The 24157-nt window shown below is 44.1% G+C and overlaps 1 protein-coding gene and 1 long non-coding RNA gene across 4 annotated transcripts in view; both read left to right on the forward strand.

Annotated features, from left to right (window-relative positions):
* The window catches only part of SHROOM3 (shroom family member 3), a 115106-nt gene that overhangs the window by 304 nt on the left and 90645 nt on the right, over positions 1-24157 (forward strand). For 2 of the 3 annotated variants that reach the window (XM_068188225.1, XM_068188226.1), the window contains exon 1: positions 2928-3230. In XM_068188225.1, the coding sequence (XP_068044326.1) occupies positions 3066-3230 (165 nt within the window). In that variant the 5' untranslated portion in view covers positions 2928-3065. Of the gene's footprint in view, positions 1-2927; positions 3231-24157 lie in introns of those variants that run through there. The other variant, XM_068188228.1, reaches the window with a different exon arrangement.
* On the forward strand, positions 8009-13292 carry LOC137472823 (uncharacterized). Its single transcript, XR_010998432.1, has 2 exons — positions 8009-8149; positions 11230-13292. It is a non-coding gene; the product is annotated as an uncharacterized lncRNA (long non-coding RNA).

A 24157-nucleotide genomic window follows, 5' to 3' on the forward strand; every position in this document is an offset into this window, starting at 1 on the left:
TGCTTAGGACAAATTCTGCTTCATTTTTGAAAGGGAAAAGCGTAGTAAATGCCTATTAACTACGGAAATGTTGGCATGTAAGTCGATCAGCTTAAACTGTGACAGTTTCTGGTTTCAGCAGACGGGGGCAGTGTTGCTCTGAGGAACTTCATTTGTGAAAAAAACTTGGAATATTTGAAGGAATTTAGGAAAAGACAGAGCAGTTGCCAGCTGCCTTGATTGATGATAAATACAGGGTTTGATTGGGACCTCTGAAAAGTGAAATCAGTGGTAATTTTTCCTGCTTTAGCAATGCAGTGCTCGATGAGGGTAAGGGTTCTGACATGACTATTCCAAATTTATTTTCCCTTACACCACAACTGTGCAAAACTTCAGATATATTGTTCTGTGTTGAAAGCACTTTTCTGGGCCCGGGTTCTTTTGGTGACATCCCTTCAAGGGGTATGTCAGCTCTGTCCTGAAAGGAACTCCTGTGTGGAATAAGAGCCCGCTGAGGAAGCAGCACAGTATTTGGCAGCACTTTTTGGGTAATTGATGAAACCTCTTTCCTTAGCTGGTTGTGAGTCTCTGACACATGGAAGCACCTGGATGTGACCTTTCCAGAGCTGGATTAATAGGATGAAAAAATACCAAATCTGGAGGTGGTAAGAGGAGAAAATCCTGTGCTTGCAATGTTGACAAATCTGATGGAGCTTTTGGCAAAAATGATGTTGGATTCATCACTTGAATTGAACCACAGTGCTGGAGGAGAAGTACAACTGTCTCTCAGAAATATGTTGATAACTTTTAATCATAAGATGCAGCAGACCCCATACGAAATAGAGCTACCACTGGAAATCCAGTGTCCACAGACAGGTGTGGTGAAAAACGTTTTGTATGGGAAATGGATGTTATCCAGAGAAGTGCCTCAGGCTGTTAACAGGCTGGTGTGTCCTTACACAGCCTTACCTAGTCCTGCTGGCTATGGAGAGGAGGAGGCATGGCCTCGAGAGAGCTCCCGGAGCCTTCGCCTGTCTCTGGAAGGGCTGTGCAGAGCATGGACATGAATTGCTCTTTGTGGTGGCTTGGAGCGAGGGTTTTCACACTGAAACATTAGGAGTGTAAAGCCTCAGAAATCTGATTTGAGTCAGGCTAAAGGGTGAGTTCTGGATAATAGCGATCCATGAGACTGACCAGGTTGTGAGGCTAATGAAAACTCAACCCCCGGGAGGGAAGCTGAGGGGGCAAAGCTCAGTAAGGATTGAGGAATCATCTACCATGAAAAATAAAGCGAGGGGTCTCTTTTCTGCATGTATCCATGGCTGTTGGGAATGAGACATGGGACCCGAGGGGCAAATAGAAGGGGCTGGGAACCTGTAACATCTTAAAAGGAATGGAATGGGAATGGGGTGCCCACGGACAAATGCAAGGAATACTGGGTTTAGAGTCCCAGCTGCAAAGCTTTTCCACCACTGTTCATTAAAATTTTGTTAACACAAGGCCCTGAGAGCTTGGAAAACCCAAAGGAGAAATAATGTACATTGCATGCATGGTGAGATGGGGGTGTCTTAGAGGGAGACACTTCTGTGTGTTTCCTCAGCTCTGCCACCAGGAAGGGCAGTGGGCTCTGGTCTCCTCTCTCTATTGTCCCGGACCCAGTTAAAAATCAGGAACGGTTTTGCACACCTTCAGTGACACATGCTGTGATAGATCTTAAGTGATGACCCAAGTCCCTAAGTCTACGTGCACATATGGAAGAGCAGATCCACCCACATCCACATGTTCTGCAGTAGGTAACTGCCTACATGAATAAAAGTATCCAGAGTTTTTGGTGTTGTTTCTTATTCCATTTAATGGGAAAGCATTGGCCTTTTCTGGCAATGTAAATGGGGAAAAGAAATATGTCCAGGGAAGCTACTGAGGCTCCACAGAGAGGAAAATCTCTTTATGAGAGCCGAATTATTAGCAGTGCTTCACTGAGCTGATTTGGAACAGGTCCATTGTGTTTTCAGCAACTGGCAGTTTGGATTGTTACAATTCCTTGGCAAGGACAATAGAAAGATGGTGGTTTCCGGGGGCATAATAAAAGGGTGAGCCCCAGCTTTTGCACACTGCATTTTATAATTGTGTGCTTGATGTGCACAATTGGGCAGCAGTGCCTTACTTGCCTTAATCCATCTCTCTCTCTCTCTCTCTCTCTCTCTCTCCCCCCCCCCCCCCTCCCACCCCCCACTTCCTCACCCTCCCTCAGAGCAGCAGTAGCTGCTGCAGCTCTGGCAGCTCATCTCATCGGGGAGAGCACCGAAAATGAAAAGAGTTCAGCTATCGCCTTAACGTTTTTCCCAGAGGATTCATTTCACCTGCTTCTCCAGCTTTCCCAATGTTTTTTTTTTTTTCACTCTTTAATCCAATAAGTATGGAGTTATTTCACTTTTTAAAGCCCTCTAAAGGGTTTTAGGAATGGACTTGCTCTTTCCTTCCTCCTCCCCCAGCCTTTTTTTTTTTTTTTTGACAAGTCAGAAAATTGTGAAGTAAGCGAACAGAGTAACTGAGAGCTGAGAGGGAGAAGACGCTTCCATTCTTTTAGTGCAGTGGGCTGAGGCAAAAAGGCCATTGTAATGGTAAATCGCATGCAGAAAGGAAGAAAAGACTGATAATCAATCACAAATGAAGCATTCGTTTGGATTTTGGCAATTTACTGGCCAGGGGCTTTTAAATCTATAAACTTTTTTTTTTTTTTTTTTTTTGTCCCATCTTTAAAACCACAGTTTGATCTGCTGAAGGCAGGAAGAGAAATGTTTACCAAGCTCTCATGCCCAGAGTAGCTGGGAATGGGGAGAGCTCAGTGCTGAAACTAAAATCCTGATGGTGAAGCAGAAGCAGCGTGTTGAAATGTTGATGGGGCTGTTTTTAGCCCATCACCTTGGACTCCAACTCTGAAGCAGAACTTTCCACCTCAGGCTCTTCTTGTTTCTCGTATTCAGGGATGACTTGTGGTGGGCTTCTGGGGACTTTGATTTCCAAGCTGGTTGCTCTGTGACGGCCTGAGTGGGTTTTGTGTTTGCCTGAGTATGTGATTAGGACAGATGAGGATGTTAGACAGCATTAACACCAGCATCTCCCCTTCAGAGTGCAGCATCACCCACAAGGGAAGATACATCTACCTGGAGGCACTGCTGCACGGAGGTGCTCCATGGGGATTCACGCTGAAGGGCGGGCTGGAGCACGGAGAGCCATTAATCATCTCAAAGGTACTTGTTCTCATTTTCTATGCCATGCAAGCAAGGTGGGAGTGGTGCCCGACTCAGAGGGCAAGAGTTGTAGAAGTAACACTGAAATGTTAAAACTGATGTTGTATTTGGCTTGGGTTTTAAGTGCTGAGCACCTGTTCAAGTCAGCAGCTTTGCTCAGGAGCTGCGTATTTGAGAAACACAGAGAGCTCTTGGCATTGTTTAACTATCCAAGTGCAAGTTTTGTCCCACAGGAAGTATCGTGTCTTGCAGAAACTGGCTGTATTTATTTCACTGCTATCAATGGGAGGGAGTAGGGGACTCCCATGAAGTGATCTTGTGTCATGAAGCTGTGGCATATCTAAGCAGGGTCAGTAATCCATCCCCACCACTCCTGAGGTAAAACACAGTGAGTGCTTTCAGTCACACGGTGGAATGTGGGCTAATTAGGAGTGTGTGTGAAACAGTGCAGTAAATACTTGTACCTGTTTCGTAAGTGGTTTGCTCACCCTATTTAGTAAATATCTGTTAAGTGTGGTACACCTTCAGGGTGTTTATTATTTAATATTTGGCTAGTAGCTCACAAGGATATTTTGAGGGGGAAAAAATGGGAGAAGGAATTCCTCGTTCTCATCAGAACCAGTCTGTTACCCAGGTACCTCAGGATGCAGGTGCTGAAGACCAAGGATTTTCAAAAACATCACCTTAAATCTTTGAATATCTAAAATATGTTTGACCTATGGCCTTAAAACTGTTCTGAAAATAGCATATAGGTAATTCTGAAATTTCACCTCTAGTGGGTCCTAACCATATGTCATCCTGTGACCATCCTGTGTCATCAATCTGGTGCATTCTGTTTTTATAGTGTGTACGTTGAGCTAGTGCACGAATGGACTTTTGTCCAATCTTACTCCATCCTGCAAACTGGGATGTATGTGGGGAATTTGATGGATCACAACCAGCAGCAGATAAAAGAAAATGTTGATACTCAGAATCAATGTTGTTCAAATCCTTTGCATTTTCAATTCCTGTTGCAATTCCCCATGCAAACACATTCACATGAAGACTGTCAGTCAATGAAGTAAATTCGTTGTGATTAATACAATTACACGTTGAAAGTAAAAAAAAAAAAGAGGGACTCCCATTAAAGTCCTTTCATCATAAAGGGATTTTAGAAATTTCACATAATCATCTTCCTTGCAGGACCTTCTTGGAGGCAGTTTGGTATAGCCACAGACAGCAAAAGGAGCCTCACAGAAATGGTGTTATAATTTTTCTTTTAGAAACACTTGGGACTAACACAGGCTGTTCACTGTTCCTGGCAGTGTCCTGCAGTCATGAGGAAAGAGTTTCTTTTTGCTCTGACATTCTTCTGTGATGTAAAAATCGCACTCCCCTTTTTTTTTTTTTTTTAATTGGGGGCAGGGAGACGGACAGGATGGGAGATGGCTCTGGCTGCTGAACATTAATTAATCTACGGGATTTGGTTTCCACAACAACGAGGCCCCTTAAAGTCAAACATGCCTGGAGTGTGCATAGTGCCACTAGGAGCTGTATGACTTGGCCCTGCCTTTCCTGAAACAACACCACAGAAATGTGCTGGGTTTTATTTTTGGTGGGGTTTTCCCTTTTTTCTCCGTGTAGTCCCTGCTTGGTTTGTGCTATCAGTGTCAGCATTTCAGTGTTTTGCTCATGCATGTGTGATGCAGAGCTGGTGAATGGCTTGTGAAAGCTCTGCTTTCTGGAATTCAGGCAGCTCCTGTTTCCTGGTTTCCAGTTTCAACTGAGAAATTCCTCTGGTGCTTCAATTCACTATGTGCTCCTCAGAATTAATTGCATATTACTCATTTAGTTAATTCAGTGTTCCTTGCCTGAGTGTACTGTGAAGTAATGAGGAACTTTGGGGAAATGATGAATTATGTTACAGATTTAATTCTGTACAAGAGTGCTTGGAGAATCATAGAAAGTTGTAGGTTGAAAAGGACCATTAAGGATGCAGGCACTGGGAATGATCCAACAACAGTTCCAAATAATACTACATATAAATACCAGAAAAAAATGGATGTCAGTTTTCAATTTCTGATTTTTCACAATTAAGAAGTTTTATTTTCTGTTTTTGCTCCCTGTTCTGTTGGCAAATAATTATATTTATGTCTACTTACCTGTCTGTTTGCACTGACAGAGTGGTGTTAAATGGTCTTAGAGTAAATGACAGTGGACATTTCAGCAAATATCTAAGTTCGTGCCCATGGCAGCTTGCAACATTACTTAAAGTTACACTGATGTATTGTTTTGAAATTCTAGAGAGATAACAGATCTGTTTGAATACAGTAGCTCTTTCTAGACCTCAGGAACTCCTGGGGACCCAGAGTATTGATGTGTCTCAGCTTCAGGCCAAAGGCTGTAATGGAAGTTCAAAACCAAGAGGAGTGAATTTACAAAAGGCCCATATGCCTAAAACCTGGTTTTCACAGCCTAGGGCAGCCCTTGGGAAAGACACCAGTTTCTCCACCAGTAACATGCCAAGAATTTATCCAAAAGTGAGGGAAGCAGCAATGTGGGAATGAAAGTGCAAAAAGCAGGCCTGTATTCTCAGCTGGTAGAAAGTGCTGGTTTAGAGAGCCAGCTACCAGAGCTTTAGTATATTTTTAGTGTATTTTTTTAGCATTGCCTTCCAAATAAGAACAAGTTCTTTGCTGCCCTTGAGTTAGATTGCCTTTGCTGTACAGACCTGTTGCTTCTCTCCGTGCAGCAGGACAGGCTGATTTGGAGGGGGACAGGTGGCTGAGCACACACCTGTGCACAGAGGGGCAAGCTTCCAGTTAAAAACAGTAGTGCAGCTTTGCTGGCTCAGCCATGGTGCTCAGCATATCCTGCAACCCAGCCTAACAACTCTCAGAAATGCAGCTAATCACATGAATTTGCCTAGCTAAGGCACACAGATCCTTTATGCTAATGCTGCTCTTTTTTCCCCTGTGGAAAGACAGCCCTGCACTGAAACAATTTCGTGGCAGCTGATTCAAAGTCCTCCAGGCAGGTCTATTCATCATTTATTTTGCTGGAGATGGGGGCAGACTATAAATTCATTGCATCTCACTCACATTTTTCCCCGAGAGAAGCCTCAGAATAAAGCTTTGTAGAACCCTCCCAGCATCTGTTTTTGTTGTACCAGCAGGAAAGGAATGGAAGGATGGCAAAAGGTAGGCAGTTGCATGTTCATTTTCTGCTGCACGTCAAGGAAATGTCCAAAACTCAGTACTTAAAGGAGCACCAGAATGTCCCTGGGTAGCAGTGGGACAGTGCTCAAAAAGAGGCAAATTAACACCATGTATTTTCCCTCTAACATTAATTCTGTGGTATGAAATGTAGTCAATGACATGTTGTCAAATAGTCCTTTGGGTTCTCAAGTTTTTAATTTCTTTCCTTTTTTTAAAAAAAACAGGACAGTTGCTTGTTTTGTTTTTAGTGTTTAAACATATTTGTGCTTAAGACACTCAGTGTCCTCAATGTGTCACTAAGGCTTCTACTTCAAGTAGAAGACAGACTCCCTGAAGTGACCTCCACTCCTCTGTTTATAGACCTTGGGTCCCACAGCTGAATTTCTGATTTTTTCATTATACCTGTTCAGTAATTTAGAACCCTGTAATTTTGGCCTGATTTGGGGATATTTTCTTGCAGTGGAAATTTCAGTAAACAAGTGTTTTTTTTAATCTGGAAATAGAACTTCAGTGACAAATGCCAAAGTGATTGCAGGTGATACCAAGTGTTTAATTAGATTCCAATATTCTGTGGCCTCAAAATCATGATAATACCCAGAAGTAAACCAAGATTTCTATTTCCAAATTACTTTTTTGGCTCACCCTTAGCTGCAAGATCAAAAATGAAAGCCCTGACTGTTACAGGCAGTGAAGGCAAACTGGTAAGAGAAGGTTTCATTCCCTCTCAATTTTCTCTAAGAATTTTTAACCTAAGGTAATTAATGTTAATCAGTCTCAACCATTTTGGAGCCAGGAGAGGTATTTCTGTGGTGTGTTTCTCCTCTCTACACAAACCTTTGGAACAGTTCTGGCTGTTGTAGGCCTCTGAAATGCCCTTTTATTTTGAGCTCCGTGTTGACAATACTAACAAAGGAGTTGTTTCTCTTTCCTAGGAATTAAAGCATCCAAAGCTTCTCCCTGGGATCGTGGCTGTGTGGGAACACTTTTCACATGCTGTGCTGGAGTTCATGGGTTCCCTTCACTCAAAAGGGCAGGTCCTTTGCAGGGACCTCATGCCAAAAGCATGACACAAACTCTGAGGTTTACTTCTCAGCAGGGATGTAGGAAGCAATAAAAGTTTAATAATAATGGGAATCATTTGAGACAGAGCCTGAGAAATAATCTGAAATTCTTGTAAGGTGTTTAAACCTTGTCTGGAGCCTGATCCAAACTCTGATGCAATGAAGAGCATCAGAGTTCACAAGGCTCCCCTGCCTGTGCTACTTCTCTGGTATTTTTGGTTGAGAGAGCTCATAGAGCACTTAGTGACATGCAGTGGGAATTGTTCCACCATTCTTGACAAAATAAAACTCAAAAGGCCACTCTGTACCCAGCTGGTCCGTAGGCACTTATCCCTGTCTCTGATCCAAACACTGGGAATCAGTGTTCTCCCAGTACCAGGAGCTCGTAGTTTTCCCCGCTTGAATGCCCAGAGTTCCCATAAACAAAAGAAAATTATCTTACGCACTGACAGGCAAAGTTTCTTTGCGTCTGTTCCCTGTATTCCTTGGTGTGACAAGTGGCAGTTTAGGAGCTGTTACCTTTTTTGTAGGGCTGCAGGCACAAAACCCATGGCCCATGCTCATTTTAGGGAGACTTCTCTGAAGCAGGCAGAGTCATGAGAGACTCGTTGGCCTGGGCATTAGGACATGAAACTGAGCCAGACGCACGGTGACATCTTCTGTAGTTTTTTAAAAATTTATTTTATTTTTTTTTTCTTTGAACATTTCCACCCTTGTTGCTGTTGATATGGACTTTATTTTTCTCCTTGCTGCTGAGGAATAGCCTGTGTTGTCAATGTTTTAAAAACCCACCCCTTCTCAGCCTTTATCTTCCAATATTTTGCAAATGGACCAGTGATGGTGAGGGGCTCATGGTGCAAAATCATCTGCCGGCACATCTGACTCCTGTGGCAGGCAGTGCACAAGGCAGGTGTCTGATCCCAGATATCAAGGAAATCTGAATGCTGCAGACTGGCAGCTGACACTGTAACTGTTTGAGTAGGCAGGAGGCAGTTGCTTACCACTCTTCCTTGCTTCTCAGGGCTCGCATTAGGGCCTCTCCAAAGACTGCTGATGCCAGCACAAGGGACAGGATCCCTACCTTTTCTTAAAGTGAGGGAGCTGCTGCATGAAAAGGCTTCTATTGTCAGCCCTTCCATTAGGCTGCCGAGCATTCTTCTGCACAAAAAGACTTCTGTTCACTTCCGCAGCACTGAATTAGCAACCCAGGCAAACCCAGAGCCTGACGTGAGCAGGGCCTGGTGGGCACTGCTGCTGCCCCAGCAGGGTCGGGGGCAGCTTTCAGACCACTGAGGGGGCAGTGCCAGCTGTGCTGTGATGCATCCCAGGGAGCCTGGCTACAGGGAACACCTTGCTTGTCCCAAGCTATGAATCCCAAGGGACACAGACAACTCTGTTATGAACATGCCTGTGGAAGGAAATGATGAAAAAAGAATTTATCTATGCTGAGAAGGGGTGGGGATGGCGTCTGCCAGGTGTTGGTGTCCAGTTGACCAGTCATACTTTAGAGTTTCCTCCTTAGCAGAGGTCAGCCCAAGCTGTGAAGTTTTGCCCTAAATCCCCAGAGACAGCTGCTCTGAAAGATCAGGTCTCCAACCCTCATTGCTGCCACAGGAGTTATGGAGTGTCATGTCCTTCAAAGTCACAGAAAGGTATAAAGGAAGAAATATTTTCTTCTCAAGACAGAGAAGAATCCTGTGTGATTAAACATAACATGTAATCCTTAGGGTCAAGAAATGAAGCCTTCATAAATCCTTTCCTGGCTTTAGCTTGCATGAAAGATTAGACAGAAAAATGCCACATATCCTTTTTCCCTTGGCTGTAGCAGATACATCCAGAGTTGAGGTTTAAAAACTGATCCTAAAATGTGACCCAGGGAATGCAGTCTTTAACTTGTGTTTGTAAACAATAGATGTGTGCTTGTGAAAGGGTCCACTACTTTCAGCCTTTCCCACGGTTCTTGGGAGCCCAAGGCACAGGAAGAAAACCCATCATTGATAATAGAGCTGGAGCTGAGCTAATCTCATCTCAAATTTCGTTGGTGTTTGCCTTCAGGAACTTTTGAGGAAGCTCAAAATTGTGACACATGAATCCAGCATAGGTCTATTGCATGGGAAGTATTCAACCAGTGTCAGGATCCCAGGGAGCAGCTGGAGCTATGTCAGGAGATGTTTGTCTGAATATTAGGAAAAGGTTCGTCACCCAGAAGGTGGTCAGGCACTGAACAGGCTCCCCAGGGCAGTGCTCATGGTCATGGACCCCAGGCCTGCCAGAGTCATGGAAAATGCTCTCAGGCACATGGTGGGATTCTTAGAGTGGTCTCGTGCAGAGCCAGAAGTTGGACTTGATGACCCTTATGGGTCCCTTCCACCTCAGGATATTCTCTGAACTAGTCAGAATTGGGAGGGATCTTTGCAAGTGAAAATGAGGTGAGCTGTAATTTGCTTTCCAACAAACACTGGTTGTCAAAGGAACAATGTCCAGAGGCCTTTGAAGATAGACTGCTAAGGCAGAAAATCTTTGTAACTCATTTGTGTACTGCCAAAGCCTGGAGTGAATCCCCATCCAGTGGCAGCAGAGACAGAATCCAAGACAGTGCCAGGAAACCCTGAAAGATATTGGTATCCGTCAGTACCAACTGAGTACACCTGAAAGGTGGAAAAAACTTCCAAATATTGTTTGTTTTAAGTAAGAGAAAGTTTGTGTCCACTCATTCACACAGCTGAACCAGAAATAGAGTTTTCATCTTTCCATTTTTAGCCAGCCACTGCCTAAAACATTAAAAAAACCCCAAAAACTAAATGATGCCAGGTTTCTTGGTCTACTGAAATTAGGAAAAGAACAACAGGAGCAGAGCAAGAGCAGCTTATCCAGGACACAGCTTGTTAACATCTTAACTGGTATTCAAGCATAATATTAATTTTTCACACTTGCATTAAAAAATCCCACCAAAAAAAAATCGAACCCCAATGAAGAATGATTCCTGCTGATAAGAAAATCACTGTGCTTAAATTCATTAATAGAATAGGCTGTGGAATACATTTCAAAGCACTGGGTGAGAAATAAGCTCCCAAATCCCATTAAGAAATAACAGGATTTATGTGCATTCCTCCCATATATTAACTTTCCCCTCTGGAAACATCTTGTGCTGAGCTGGTGCCATTTTTCAGGCAGGTGCAGTGTTTTGCAGTTCCCACAGACTCACCAGATAATCTGCCAGCCTGAAAGCTATTCCCCATTCTCCCCAAGAATGGGGATTTTCCGAGGCCCGGATGAATGAGGAGTTTGGCTGACAAATGCCGTGGCCGGGCACTACGGCGGGGCTCAGTCACACATTCTGCAGCAATGCTGTCAGCAGCTCCAGCCTGGCCACATCCGCCGCTCCGATGTTTTCAACCCCAGCCAGCAGAGATCCAACAGATCCCGGGGCTTAACAGCTGCTGTTGGGAGCGGGGCATTTTCTGAACGTGACATGCAGAGGTACCATATGTGAGCTGAAGTCTTCGGGGAATTGGTTTGTAGGATCAGCAGGGCCTGAAAATTTCCCAGTACCTGTGGAGAACTGCTGACCATCTGAGAAGGAGCACTCAGTGTAGCCCTGTGGAAGATTTTACCTTGGTTTTCTGTTGAGCTTGTGAGCAGTATTTATTTTCTCTATCACAGTAGTGGCACCAGGATAAAGGTAAAAGCTACAACCCCTTTAATGCTTTTTATGAGTGTAATAAAGAAATCTGCTTCCAGGTGGTTGGAATTTATGGTTGTGATACAGTCATGAGATGTAAGTATAAAATCCCAAACATGGGGATGGGTGAAGAGTGAAGCAAGAGTCTGCAAATGCAGCAGCGAGTTTACTACCTAATACAAGAATGATGTTGCTTGAGATTTATGCAGCTTTTAATACTGGATTTTAAGATGTTTACAATGGCACACAATTGCTGGAATAATCATGCCCTTGAAAACTTGCAGTAGTGCCAGATCCACTATTGCTTTCTTTTTAAATTTTTCTGTAAAAATATGTGTTCTTTAAAGGAACGCTACATTTAGAAAAGTGGATTGGTCCCCAGTGTCAGACCTCATGTTTTCCTACATTGATTGATGACCAGTCTTGCCAGTGGACTGAGATAGACCCACATTTCTCAAATGCAGTCTCATAGAAACTGGGAAATGACCTGATGGAATCCAGACCAAAGATCTGGCTGTTTTCCAGGGGCAAATACATGGCAAGACACATTCCCAGTTTCAAGAGAGGGGCTTGAAACGGAGAAAGAAATGTGAAACATTTGGACAGCGAGGGGTGGGGTTGTGGGGGGAAATCTTCATTTTCTCAATCGTCCCTCTCCCCTCCCTCCTGCACTGCTCCGTTTGGTTTTTGCTTAAAAGCAGTTGCCAGTGTTTGTTGAATAGTGTCAGCACAGAAGGGATGCAGCCACTGACCTGACTAAAAGGCAACAGCAAAAGGTTAGCAGAATTAGTCTTGTACTGCAGACTTGTATTAATAGTTGTATTGTGGGGTTGTTGGCACCAACTCTGCAATTAAATAAGTTGTTGGCACTCTTCCCTAGGTTAAATTACTATGGTTGTTCCCCCTGCTTGCAAGTCAATGAATACAACACTTTTGGGGAGGCAAGTTCAAACATTTTTGTTCTTTGGGGATTCTGCACATTTGTGGTCTCAAGCTAAGAGGTTTCTGCTGGCTTTCCAAGCAGACCTCTGTTGTTCTGTCTCTGCAAACAGCCCATGCAAACTAATGGTGGAATAACCAAGCAGGAAGGAGGTGGCTGAGGGAGACACCACAAAAGACTGATGGAGAAACAAAAGCCCTTAGAAGAGGTCCTTGCTTTCTCTCCTGCCCAGATCCACAGATGTTTCCTAGCACTGGACTGTTGTTGGAGAGGATTAGTTTTCCATCACAGCTTCATCAGAGGCAACTTACCCTTTTTGCTAGGCCAAAACCAGCCACAGACAGGGGAGGGACTCCCTGCTTCTCCTTGCCCATAAGTGCAAAGCAGCCTCTTTTTCCAGCCCAAGGCCCTCTTCCCACTCCTGCTTTAGTCAGTGGCAGCTTGACTTGGCCCAGGAGTCCTCACACTCCTCTGTGCCATTCTGCAGGGGCCACTCTCAGCCATTCACCTCCACACTTGGAAAACTTTGGATTCCCAGTTTATTAACAGTTCCTTCTACTTTGGGAACAGAAGTTCTTGCACTTCTTACTGAGCTGCCTCTAATGTAGCAACACATGTCGACCTGCCAGCAGCACCTGTGTCCTCACCTGCTTACTAAGGGGTACATCCAAAAATTGCAATTCCCTCCATTGTAGTCCAGTCCTTTGGGGCAGCAACCTGTAAACTTCAGGCACAAGAACTGCAGGTGCTTCAGTCTTTCTTTTCCTGTGACCAGTGTGGAAAGTTAGCCAGACTGTGGGGAGACTGTGCTTTGTACGGTCTGAACTGAGAACCCTGTACAGAGAACATCCAAGATTTCTAAGAAACTGGTGCTATGCAAAAAAATGTCTGGGCACAACCTTCATCTGTTCTTTCCTTAAGACTGGCTGTTATTTAACCAAGTGTTGGACATTAATTATGAACCGCAGTTAGAGGTTTTCCTGCCCACCAGGGACATGGGCTTTTTCTGGTTTATATCAGTGTTGGAGACTGATGGAGAGTGAGCCGTGGACACACCAACAGAAGCTGGAGGTTTGGAGGAAGGAGTAAACAGAAACAACAGTAAGTATGCTTGAGTGACTCAGTGTCTTTATGACTTGTTATGTATCTCATCAGCTGCTGAAACAAAAGGTTCCTATGCTGGTTGGAGCTGAAGAGAACCAGGGTGAGCATCTATTGTTCTGTAGGTTTTATTCTCAGGTTGGGATCTTGTCAGCTCTCATTAGCTTAGCAGGTTGGACTGTGTCACCCCTTGGATGGGAGACTTTGCAAGGTAAAGAGAAATGACACAAAGTGGCTCAGTCTATGGTCTGCTCCTGCTGAGTCAGTGCTGAATCACTGACCCCTTGGGGTTTGTGGGGAGAGGGTGTGATAGCGCTGCTCTGTGAGACCTTCTGCCTCTGGTGATGAGATATTATAAGCTCAGGCAATGGCAGATTGTACTAGGGAAAAATGTGATGCCACAAGCTAAATTCTGGTCGGGACAAATCACATGTCAACAACAGCATTATAATCTTGATTTTTCCTTAGTCACATTAAGCCCTCTTTGTAATTCACACGGGGTTGTATTCTGCCTCTGTACTTTTGGTGACCAGTTGTAGACGAAGCACAGTCCTCAGTCAAATGTCTTTGGTTAGTTGCTGACTCTTCAGCACTCCAGAGTGAGTCTGCTTCTCTGTAGGGTAATTTGAAAATGGGGGTAGTATCCTGCCATTTCCAATAAAAGCATTATCTTCCATTATGCCTGTGGCCATGACATTCCCCAGTGACTGGAAGGGAGCAGATCAATCTAGTGGCAATTGGAGCTGAGCTGGCCTCCTGCATCCCTGTGGGATGTCACTGACCAGCTTTACAGCAATACCTAGAAATCTGCAAGGTGAGATTATTGTGCCAGAGGATGGCTTTAAAGTACTTCCTATCAAGGTAGTTCAAGGCAATTACCTCTGTATCTGCTAAAAGTTGGGAATATGGGAGCTAGGTAAGGAAGCCAAAGTTAGAAAGACACCTTTCTGCATAGGAGAGATGAGAGACTGGCCCTTTCCAAGCTCTGTAGCTATCCCTGCAAATTCCCGAGCCAAGACAAAAAAAAAAAAAAAAAAAAAAAAGCGAGAGAGAGAAAGAGAGAGAAAGAAAAAACCAAGATGGATAAAAGGAAAGTATGGCTGTCTCAGGGCTGCTCAACAGGCAACCCTGAGATCCCTCTGGCAAGAGCAACTGAAGCTGAATTTCTCATTGTTTGGCTTGTGTCACCCAGCTGGTCGGGTCAGAAAGCTTCTCTGACCTGAGTCCACGAGTGATGGACAGGTCTGTAGCGGGCATTATCACAACAAAATCACATGGAGTGAAAGGAAAACCTTGTGCCTTTCTTAACTTCTTCTCTCCCTGTTCTCCAAATCTTTAGGATAATACATCTTTTCTTATATTTCTCTGAATCCGTTAATGCTTCTGTTGTGTAATAAGGTTTTCACAGCAAAATATGGCCTGGAGAGTAGTAAATGGAATTCTTCCAAGGATCCCAAAAGATCTGCAAAAATTCTGTTGCACTGCTAAAGGAAGCATTAATCACGGTCAGAAATATTTCCTGCTGGGTTGTAGTATGCCTTCTGATTTCCTCTGTCCCTCAGGCACTAGTGGAAATTCCATCTGATAGGAAAGTGTGGGTTTTTTTGGTGTTTTTTTTTTTTTTTTTTCTGGTTTAAGTTAGCTAAATTGGATTTGGAATGGAACAGAGGGTCTGTAACTTCTTAGTGGTATTACTGCTCTTGCCAAAACTAACAACTGCCAGGAAGAAAAATGCTGGAAACCCAAAGATCCTGGTCAGGAGGAGAACAGAGGAGGAATCTGTTGGCCTGAGTGCTTATGAAATTCCTTTTGTCTTTCTGTATATCTGGATATATGTGTGTTGCTGGCTTGGGGGCAGTATAGGAGGAGATGTGCATTTGGAGCAGGCAGTCTCAGGAGTTTGGCTGTTCACTTGGATTTACCGTTTTTATTTACTCACAGCATATTGACCATGGCATGATTACTAATTTTTAATACATGGAAAGCTTAAAAAACATAGAACTGTGTAATATTCTTGGTTTGGTGGTCTGTATAAAGAGACTGGTTCTTGTGGACTCCGAAACAAAATCATGGCAAGATGAAAAGCATACAAAAAAATGAGGGACTGGTGCTGAACTGACAAGTTTTGCTTGACCCTGTATAATAAATGCAGGTGAACTTTGAAATGAAAATTATTACCAAAACCAAACCTGAAGTATTCTACTTTTAAAATGTCAAAGTTAAAAGTTTCAACCCTTTAAAGTTATTCCTTCTTCCATGCCTTTTAGGGGTCAACACCCCTTACTGCTTTTAACCTACATGTGGAAGCAGCCTTGTTCTTGCCACTGGAATCACTATGGCTAAATAAGGATGCCCCACTCTTGTCTTTTAAACTAAAGCTCTGCTTGAGTGGGGAGTAATTTAGCTCTCATCTCACCTATGAATGACACTCATTATCTTTGGAGCTTATTTTGACCTTTTGTCTTCTGGTGAAATGGAGCTGAACCTCGCCAGAATCCTCTTTTAAGACCTTTTCTTAATAGTACAAGGGATATCTTAAGGCTTCTAGGAAAACTTAGGTAGTCAGGCGGAATTTTCATAAAGGAATGGATGTGATAATATCACTGGATATTATTCCTGTGCATGTCATATTTCTAATGGAGAAAGATATTTTCCTTTCTTTATTATTATTGATAACAGGAGCTGAGTGAAAAATGCATTTTCAGGTCACTGGATGTTAAAAAAATACTTGCACTTGTTTCAGATGGTTTGTTTCAATAACGTTTTTTGTTTTGACAATTCCCAAAGATAGTTTCAGCTACTAAAATCAAATCAAATAATGACACGTTGATTTAAATTGAAAAATTGCACCTTTTTGTTTTAAAAATAGCGACCTTCAGGCTGTTTGCTTTTTAATGAATATCTTATCAGAATCAGTGTGTATTGGGAAGTATTTTCACTATTAACATGACACCAATTGGATTTAATCACCGCAGTCACGTAGGCATTAGAAAAGTTGTTGAGCAGTCTTTAAAGCAAAGTAGATGAGAACTGGATTTGCAGGAACACTCAGTGTCCAGGGAGGTTTCCCTGGTCCTTATTTGAACACTCATAAAAAATCTGGCTTTCTCACTCAGGTTCTCTGTTGGCAATTGCTCTTATTTATTCACACCCAGAGCTCTCACCCGTGATGCCTTTCCACCCAGAGGGGATACTGAGGCCCTTTGCCCGTGAATGCTGCAGTGCAGAGGGGCAGTCAAAGTCATCCTGTGATGACTGTCATGCCCAGGTGTGTCAGGGGGACTAGAGTTCCCTCTGCCTGAGCTAGAAAGCTCAGCTCTAAGCAGAAGCTTGTGTGGAGCTGGGTAAGGCCAGGAAGGAGGCACTTCATGCTCAGCATCTGTGCTTAACCTCCCCAGACAGCCCCCGCTGCCCAAACCTTGTTATTTCAACTATTCCAAATAACTTGTGAGATTTGTCTCTAAGTCTAGGGATAGCACTAATCCAGGCAAAGAGGTTTTGGTAGTGTAAGGCCTTGTCAGTGGAGCAGCTTGTGAGGGTGAAGCAGCTTTTCTTAAAGCTGGCGTATGTGCACCAATCCGGTGCTTGTGTCCAGTGTGAGCCACTGGCTTTGTGCATCCTGAAAGTGACTAAGGCTGGGCCCAACAGGGCTTGGAGAAACCTGGGATAGTGGAAGGTGTCCAGTGGCAGGAGGGTGAAACTACATGGTCTTTATGGTCCTTTCCAACCCAAACCACTGGGTGATTCTAAAAAAGATATACCCTGTGGGCTCCATTTGCGTGAGTGCCGTAAGTTTGGGTTACAGTGACCCAGGCATCCAAATGTGCCTGTAGCTTGCCACATCTTGCTGGACTTTACTGGCCTGGTGGAGCATGCTGTGGAGATGGGAGCTACCTGTGTGCCGGTGCCCAGCAGAACCTTGGAGCAGCAATGTCAGCTGGAAAGTCAGAGACTTGGTCTTTGTGCCCACCCTTGTTCTCAGCTCAGCATTGCTCTGGCTGTAATTCCCAGCACGTGAGTTCTTGCCCTCAGGAGCTGCCTCACCCGCGGGCCTTGCCTTGGCCGCGGTGGCTGTGCCCCGCCTGGGCCAGCTCCAGGGTTAACTGAGGACAGCTGCTGCCCAGGGGTGCCGGCTGCGCGCAGCCTCACGCGTCCCGTGCCCGCGGCACATGGGAACAGGCAGGACGGCATTTGAGGGAGCCTGGGATGGGTGTGTGTGTGTGCTAATGAGGCCCAGAGGTGCTGCCAGCCAGGCCTCTTCAAGGGCACTTTGCGCATGAGTGCACCAAGAATGCACCGGCTATTCAACGGTAATAAGTTTTTATAAGCACACGTTTCTGACCATGTCAAATTTTGTACCCATTCAGCTGCTAAAATCCATGGAATTTGACACTGGGGAAACAATCACATTTGAGAAGAGCTTGTACAAAGGGGAACTCACATTGCTTCCCAGCTAGAGCCTGAGCAGCTGATTGGCTTTTCTAACACAATATCACATATTTATTCCTTAAGCAAGATTAAAACTTTAGAAGAAGAAAGATTAGTCAGCAAGATTAGAATAGGAAACATTCTTAGAGAGTTGTATTTTCCACAAAGAATTATCTGCTCTCCACAACTGTAAAAGTAAAAGGAGATTTTTTTCTTCCACAGTTGTGGATAGCAGAGGTCTACAAACACACAAAAGGGGCCTAGTCCATTCTCAGCTCAGAAGACCCATTATTTTCTCTAATGTTACCTATATGGGTAAAGTAAAACACGCTCAAGGGTGTGATTAAGATGAACAAACAGGAAAGATTCATATTCTTAGAGGTCTTGGTGTCCCAATACCTAGACAACAGCAGCAGATGCTGATGTGCCCAAGGGGTTTCCACACTGAAATGATGGGCATGAGATATCCTCTCCATTAGAAAAAAACCACACAATCTAAATAATGGAAAATCACTGGTGAGAGAGACCCAATAAGCATCAAGGAGTGACAGCCATCACCACTGCACTAGCAACAAGCTGTCATCCTTATTAAAGATGAAGAAGGCTCTTAGGTTGGCTCTCTTTGCCTTCCTGGATGAAGTGTTGAAGTACAGGAGATGAAATCTTATTTCCCACACTGCTAGTTTGATATCAGTTTACCACAATAACTGCTCTCTGGAAAAATAAACATTAGCTCAGCAAAAGGCAAACTGCGAACCACAAAGAGATGGAATATTAAGGAAATGGTGAGCAGTCACTTGAGCTTGCACAGGAGCACTTAACTTTCTCACCCCAAGGGCTCAAGCGAGGTGAGAGGAGTTCCTGGGACTCATTAACCACAGATCCATTGTTCATGGGAAGCTTTTGCTGTGGGGTGATCGATACTTCAAAACCTGCATGGGAACTGGCGGGAGATTAGGAACAAATAATAAAAGTGAAACCAGCTTACAGGCCTGATCCTTTCTGCACTGTGCCTTTGGGCAGTTTAATTCCTGGGCAGTGAGGAAAGCAGTGTGCTTCAAGAGAAGGGGCCCTGCAGCATGACCAAGGAGCTGCTGCTTACAATCCAGTCCTACCCTGGGCCCTCACTTGTGCCCTCTTTTACCTAACTTCTGTTTTGGGGCCGTTTGAAGTCTTCGTGCGGGCACATAAGAAGAGCAGACACATAACACAGTCTTAGGTGTAGGTGATGGGCCACGAGAATAAGGTGGACACAAAGGGCTTTCTGGGGTGTTGCACAGCAAGGGCTTTGAAGAAAAACCCTTGAGTGCCTCTGTGAGGGGTGTGATGAATCATCAGGTGGGATTCTGCTCTTGGAGTTGTCCTGTGGTAAACCTGGAAAGAGTGAGTGAGGTATCAGCAGTGTTTCTTTTGCTGCACCCTGATGTAACTGAAGCAGAATTTGGTTCTGGCTATTTAAGTGTCATGGATGAGCATTATTATCTGCCTGGAGAAATGGAGACACGACAGCAAAGTCATCCAAGGACAGCCCTTGGGAGTTGGCCAATATCCCAAATTTGCGCTATGGCATCAAAGAACAACATTTTTTATCTGGGCTGCTTCTCTCCCAACAGCAGGGGAAATAAGCTCTTTCCTGCCCTGATACTTCTTTGCTTCACACCTCCCCTGCTTTTTCCAGACACAACTGGACTTGAAATTAGCTACTGATGGGAGAAAGAGAGGTGAGTGCTGTGCCTGAGCTATGGAGATGGGACCCTTCACAGGACTGAATGGCCAGACCTTAGGAAATAAATTATGGTGGCCTTTTTCCTTTGAGTTCTGAAAAAAGACTTGTATGATGCTGAAGAGCCAAGGGACCTCTTTCTTAGATCCTGGTTCAATATTGCCTTCTCCATCATTCCCAAGAAAGCTCCCTGATTCATCAAAATCACCAGATATAACACATGGATATAACACTTGATTTCCAGAGGCCAGTGCTTCAGCTGATGTAAATAAACACATTTGTCATACTGAACAGCACCAGGATCTCAGCTGAGAAATTGGCCTGTATTTTACTTTCATTGGCGTGAATAATGTGTCCCCAAAGTACAAAACAAATTACTTATATTGTTCTGTCACAAGGAAAAGACTCAGGAATTCAGGTAGGCAGGGTTAGGCATAAAGCTCAGGCGCAGTGTTCAGCATCTTGGAAAAGAATTTCATGTACTGCTTCAGCGGGACATTCAACTGCTGGACTGACATTTTGAAGAGAAGGAGACAAGGAAAAAGAAGTGTTAACTGCTTTAATGCATTTTCCTATCACATTATGTTATCTGTGTGCATTTATTTAGCCATTGTCAATCAAACAGTCAAATTCTGGTTTCAAAAATAGTACTTTTAAAATCTGCCAAGAACTGTATTGACGTGCAATGCTTCGGTACTTTAACTCCAAATGGATTTCACCTGTGTGCATTTGGGGACCTGGGCTTTTATTGATTTCTTCCTGAATGAAATTCGCTTTTATGGGACTATGAGGTACAAGCAGACACCTAAACATATTGTGAGCATTTCAGCGAAAGCCCTTGTTTGAAACAGTAGTTTAAACCAAAGCACAGGGCTGCAATTTTGCCTGTGTTTCACTTTTTTATTGGGCTAGGGAGAAACCATATTTGGAGTTGCACTAAACCTGCAGGTTCTCTGGCTGTGTTTCAGTCTGCCTTCCAGTCAAACTGACATTTGTCTCCCAGCTCCAGAAATGTTACTGTGATGATGATGATGTGTGAAATGGAAACAAGACAATTAGCGTTTTAGACAGCCAAGCTGGCACTGGAACCAACTTACTTGAACTCCAAGGGAACAAATCTGATGTGGAGCCCATTCAGTGTAAATAGCAGTCTCAAAAGAGCAGCACGCCTTTATTTTCTGATCACGGTGGGTTAGCAACTGCTTGTTAGTCTCAAGGTGTTCTCTCCTTCCCCACATCCATTCCTTTGGAGAAAGGAATGGGGTTTGCCCTTATTACTCAAGTTAAGAGTTTTGACCGTGAAGTGATGAAGCATATGCTGTGAGCTATTACATCTTCATTGGCAAGTGGCAGGGCAAAATTGTTCAGGGACTGTGAGCACAGGAATGGATGATAAGAGCCTTTTCATTTATTAATCACTTTAATTCACATCTAAAACTCAGCCAGCTGAAGTTGAATGGGCATGCAGAGCCTGGGCATGCCCATCTGAATGGAGAATGGGCATGCAGAGCGCAACACGGTGAGCTCTACGCTCAGTCATGACATCCATGTTTTACTACTTGTACTTTGGGAGGCTGTGCCAGGATTAATGACTCTGGACAATGCTGAGAAAGTGTTCATTATATGCAGAAGTTTATTAGATTAACTGACTAGGAGACATTTTGTGGAGATCTTCGCTGGGATGTTGCCAATCCCATATTTTAAATGGAATATTAAGTGTTTTCAGTTGAACTACAAAAAATACATCCACCAGTAGCTGGATGCTGAAGGGAAAAGATTAAACTGAAGGTGGGTTTTTTTATTTTTAATATTTTTTCCCCAAAAAAGAGAAAAGTTTCAGACTGGTTTATGCAGGAATTCATTACTCATGAACCTGTGTTATCATGCTGAATGTTCACACATTTAACACATTCTTAGCTGTATTCTAAAAGTCTCCCAAGGCTTACATCCCCTGTAGTCCCTGGAGACAGAGGTGGCAGTAGATACCTTGGGTAGATGGGATAGCTGATGCTGGGAAGCTTGTAAGCTCCCACAGCCTTGGAGGAGGAGAATGTTCATGGTGACAGACGTTCAACAGCCACGCACAGCTGTCCTTGCACCAGGGTTACCCTTGCTGCTACTTGGCGTGGAGGGAGAAGGAGAGGATTTAAAACATTTTCGTTCATTAAAGTATGACGAAAGACCTTATTCTGCCCAGGCATGCAGCCCACAAAGCTGTTTAGGGCCTGAAAGAATCAATTGAGGTGATCCAGCGGCAGCAGGACAAAAGACCTCGGGGCAGTGTAATTAGCTAAGTACTCCATGCTGCTCCTTCAGTCCCCTCTCAGTTAATCAGTCAAGACAAGGGATGGCTGGGTGGAAAACATCGCTGAGATCATGCACTGGCTGCAGTCACCTGGGCTCCTCTGAAAGCCATGGCTGGCTTCTGAGGTTTATAGATTTTATCACGGATTGAAACCAGCTTCTCCACAGATGGACATCCAGACTTAGCAGTTCTTGTGACAAATGGTGACAATGCCAGTGGCAAATAGAGAGGAGGGACTCCATCCCTGCATTGCACACTGTTCAGCTCCGAAGACAAACACCAGCACAGAGTTACATCTGCAATTTAATAGGGATCTTTAGGATCTAACAGGAAAAGCCAAGAGGCCACTGATCACTGTGCTGTTTTCATACTCGGTATTTTGTCTCTCCATGCAATGAAGGCATTAATCCTGACCTCAGTAAGGTCCAAAATGCAGGAGAGAATCAAACCGTTCAGGCTGTGAAATCTGGGGGTCTGTCCTGTCAGCAAAAGGGAGATTCAACTAAAAGAATCAGCTGGCTCTGTTCCTAGTTCAGCTTGAGGAACAGATGCTGGGATTTTACTGGAACTGGTGTTCTGTGCAGCTTTTCAAAGGGCCAGCACTGTACATTTTTAATTATTATATTGGCAAGGGTGAGGGCGAACAGCAGCAATTCACTATCAGTGTTCCCCAAAGCCTCTGCTAGGTCAGCTGGAAACTCACACTTGCAGCCTTAAGGTTTGTTTCCCAGTAGAAATCTTCTGCCTGGCCCTTTAAACATGAGCTGGTCTTCAAAGCTTATCCAAGGTTTTCACAAGTTCACCATAGTCTGCTGTGATACAGACGAGGCAGTGCTTGGTTTTCACCAACTCACATACAGACACTTTCTCAAAGAGTACCTTTAAAAATGTGGAAGCCTGGAGGAAGGCTTGCTGCTGGCCATGTGTAGCCATAGCAAGGGAAATATCCATTCCAAACCCTCTTACAGAGGGACTTTTTCCCTGAAAAATCCATCTGTGTTGCAATAATGAGCAACACAGGGACACCAGGCAGTGCAGAGGAGTGCTCTTTATTGCCAAAACCCGGCCTTTTAAAGCAGTTAGCCGCTTACCAGTTCATGTAGTTTTAAGGCACAACAAGCCCAAGTGAACCAACCACCACACAGCACGATGTGGACATGATGTGGACACAATGTGGACACGCGGCAATCACGCAGCACATCTTTCACATCCCTCCCTTCCAGGTGAGTCACTCTCCCACAGTTCCCTTCTCCTTAGCCTAAGTAACAGGCCAGAGCCATTATTGCAAGGCCTTTATAAAGCCTTTATAAAGCCTTACCTATCAGTAACGCTTCTGTATCGGATTCACCCAAACCCCATGAAATAGAAAAGGCATATACTGAATTTAGCAATGCCTGGTCAAATCCCTGGAAGGATATGAATTAAACTAATTCCAAACAGTGCACTGTCTGCCCCAGTATTTTTGCTTTGAGGTTTCCAGTGAACTTTTTGTTCTTTCCTCTTGGAACTTTTATGCAATCTTCAAGTTTCCTGCAGCTTGTTTGTCTCAAAGCTGTTGTTGCAAAATTGTTTGCCAGAAAGGACATTGTCATCGTTCACAGGACCTATTTTTAAATTCCACCAAGATTCCTTATGTGAGAATGCTATCCCAGAGAATTGTACATCCCAGAGATGCTGCGGAGCCACTTGGAGCTGAAACAATTGAACGAATTCACTGAAGTGGCAGGGAGATCATGGGGAAACACTGTAGTTACCTTCACTGGAATTTGGCTAGCGTCCCAGCTACCACTAATGCCTCCACTCTTACAGGAATGTCCTGGGATTTTCATTAATGTATAATTCAGCTTATAAAAACATGCGCCTGCTGCCTTATCCCCTGGAGCTAGGGCAAGTAAAGAAATGCTGTTTGGCCTCTGTGTAGTGACTGGCTTTAGCAGGCACATTCCCTTCCTTTCTAGTTATTCCTGCTCCTCTCCTTCCTCCTCCCACCCCGGGATGCAAGGGTAAAGCTTCCAGTGCATTGTGTAAACAGTGTGAAGCAGGAATATGATTTTTCAATGCTTAAGGCTGAAGGTAAGAAAATGGAAAAGGCCATGTACTGGTTGGATATGAAGGGCTCCTTGTACTTGGCTTCATCATCATCGCATGTCTGTTACAATACCTCCAGAACCTGGCACTACATGCAAGAAGGGAGGAGGCCAGCGATGAGCCAAATGGCCTTCTCATAATGCATGAGATAGGGCTCATTTTGAGTCAGATATAAAACTGGAGTATGGAATCTTTGTAATCCAGTTCTTTCCTGACATCGAGGGCCTTTTGCTGCCGAGACCCGAACACATCATTTCACATCGCCCTTGTTAGTGGGAAACTCGGAGCTGTTTGTCCTGTCAGTTTATTTTCAATGACATTTTTGGAAACAGAAGAGCAGCAAAAAAAAAAAAAAAAAAAAAGCCACCCAAACAAACATGGAGAGAACTGTGAGAAATCAGG

This window comes from Anomalospiza imberbis, chromosome 4, assembly GCF_031753505.1.
Source record: "Anomalospiza imberbis isolate Cuckoo-Finch-1a 21T00152 chromosome 4, ASM3175350v1, whole genome shotgun sequence".
NCBI lineage: Eukaryota > Metazoa > Chordata > Aves > Passeriformes > Viduidae > Anomalospiza > Anomalospiza imberbis.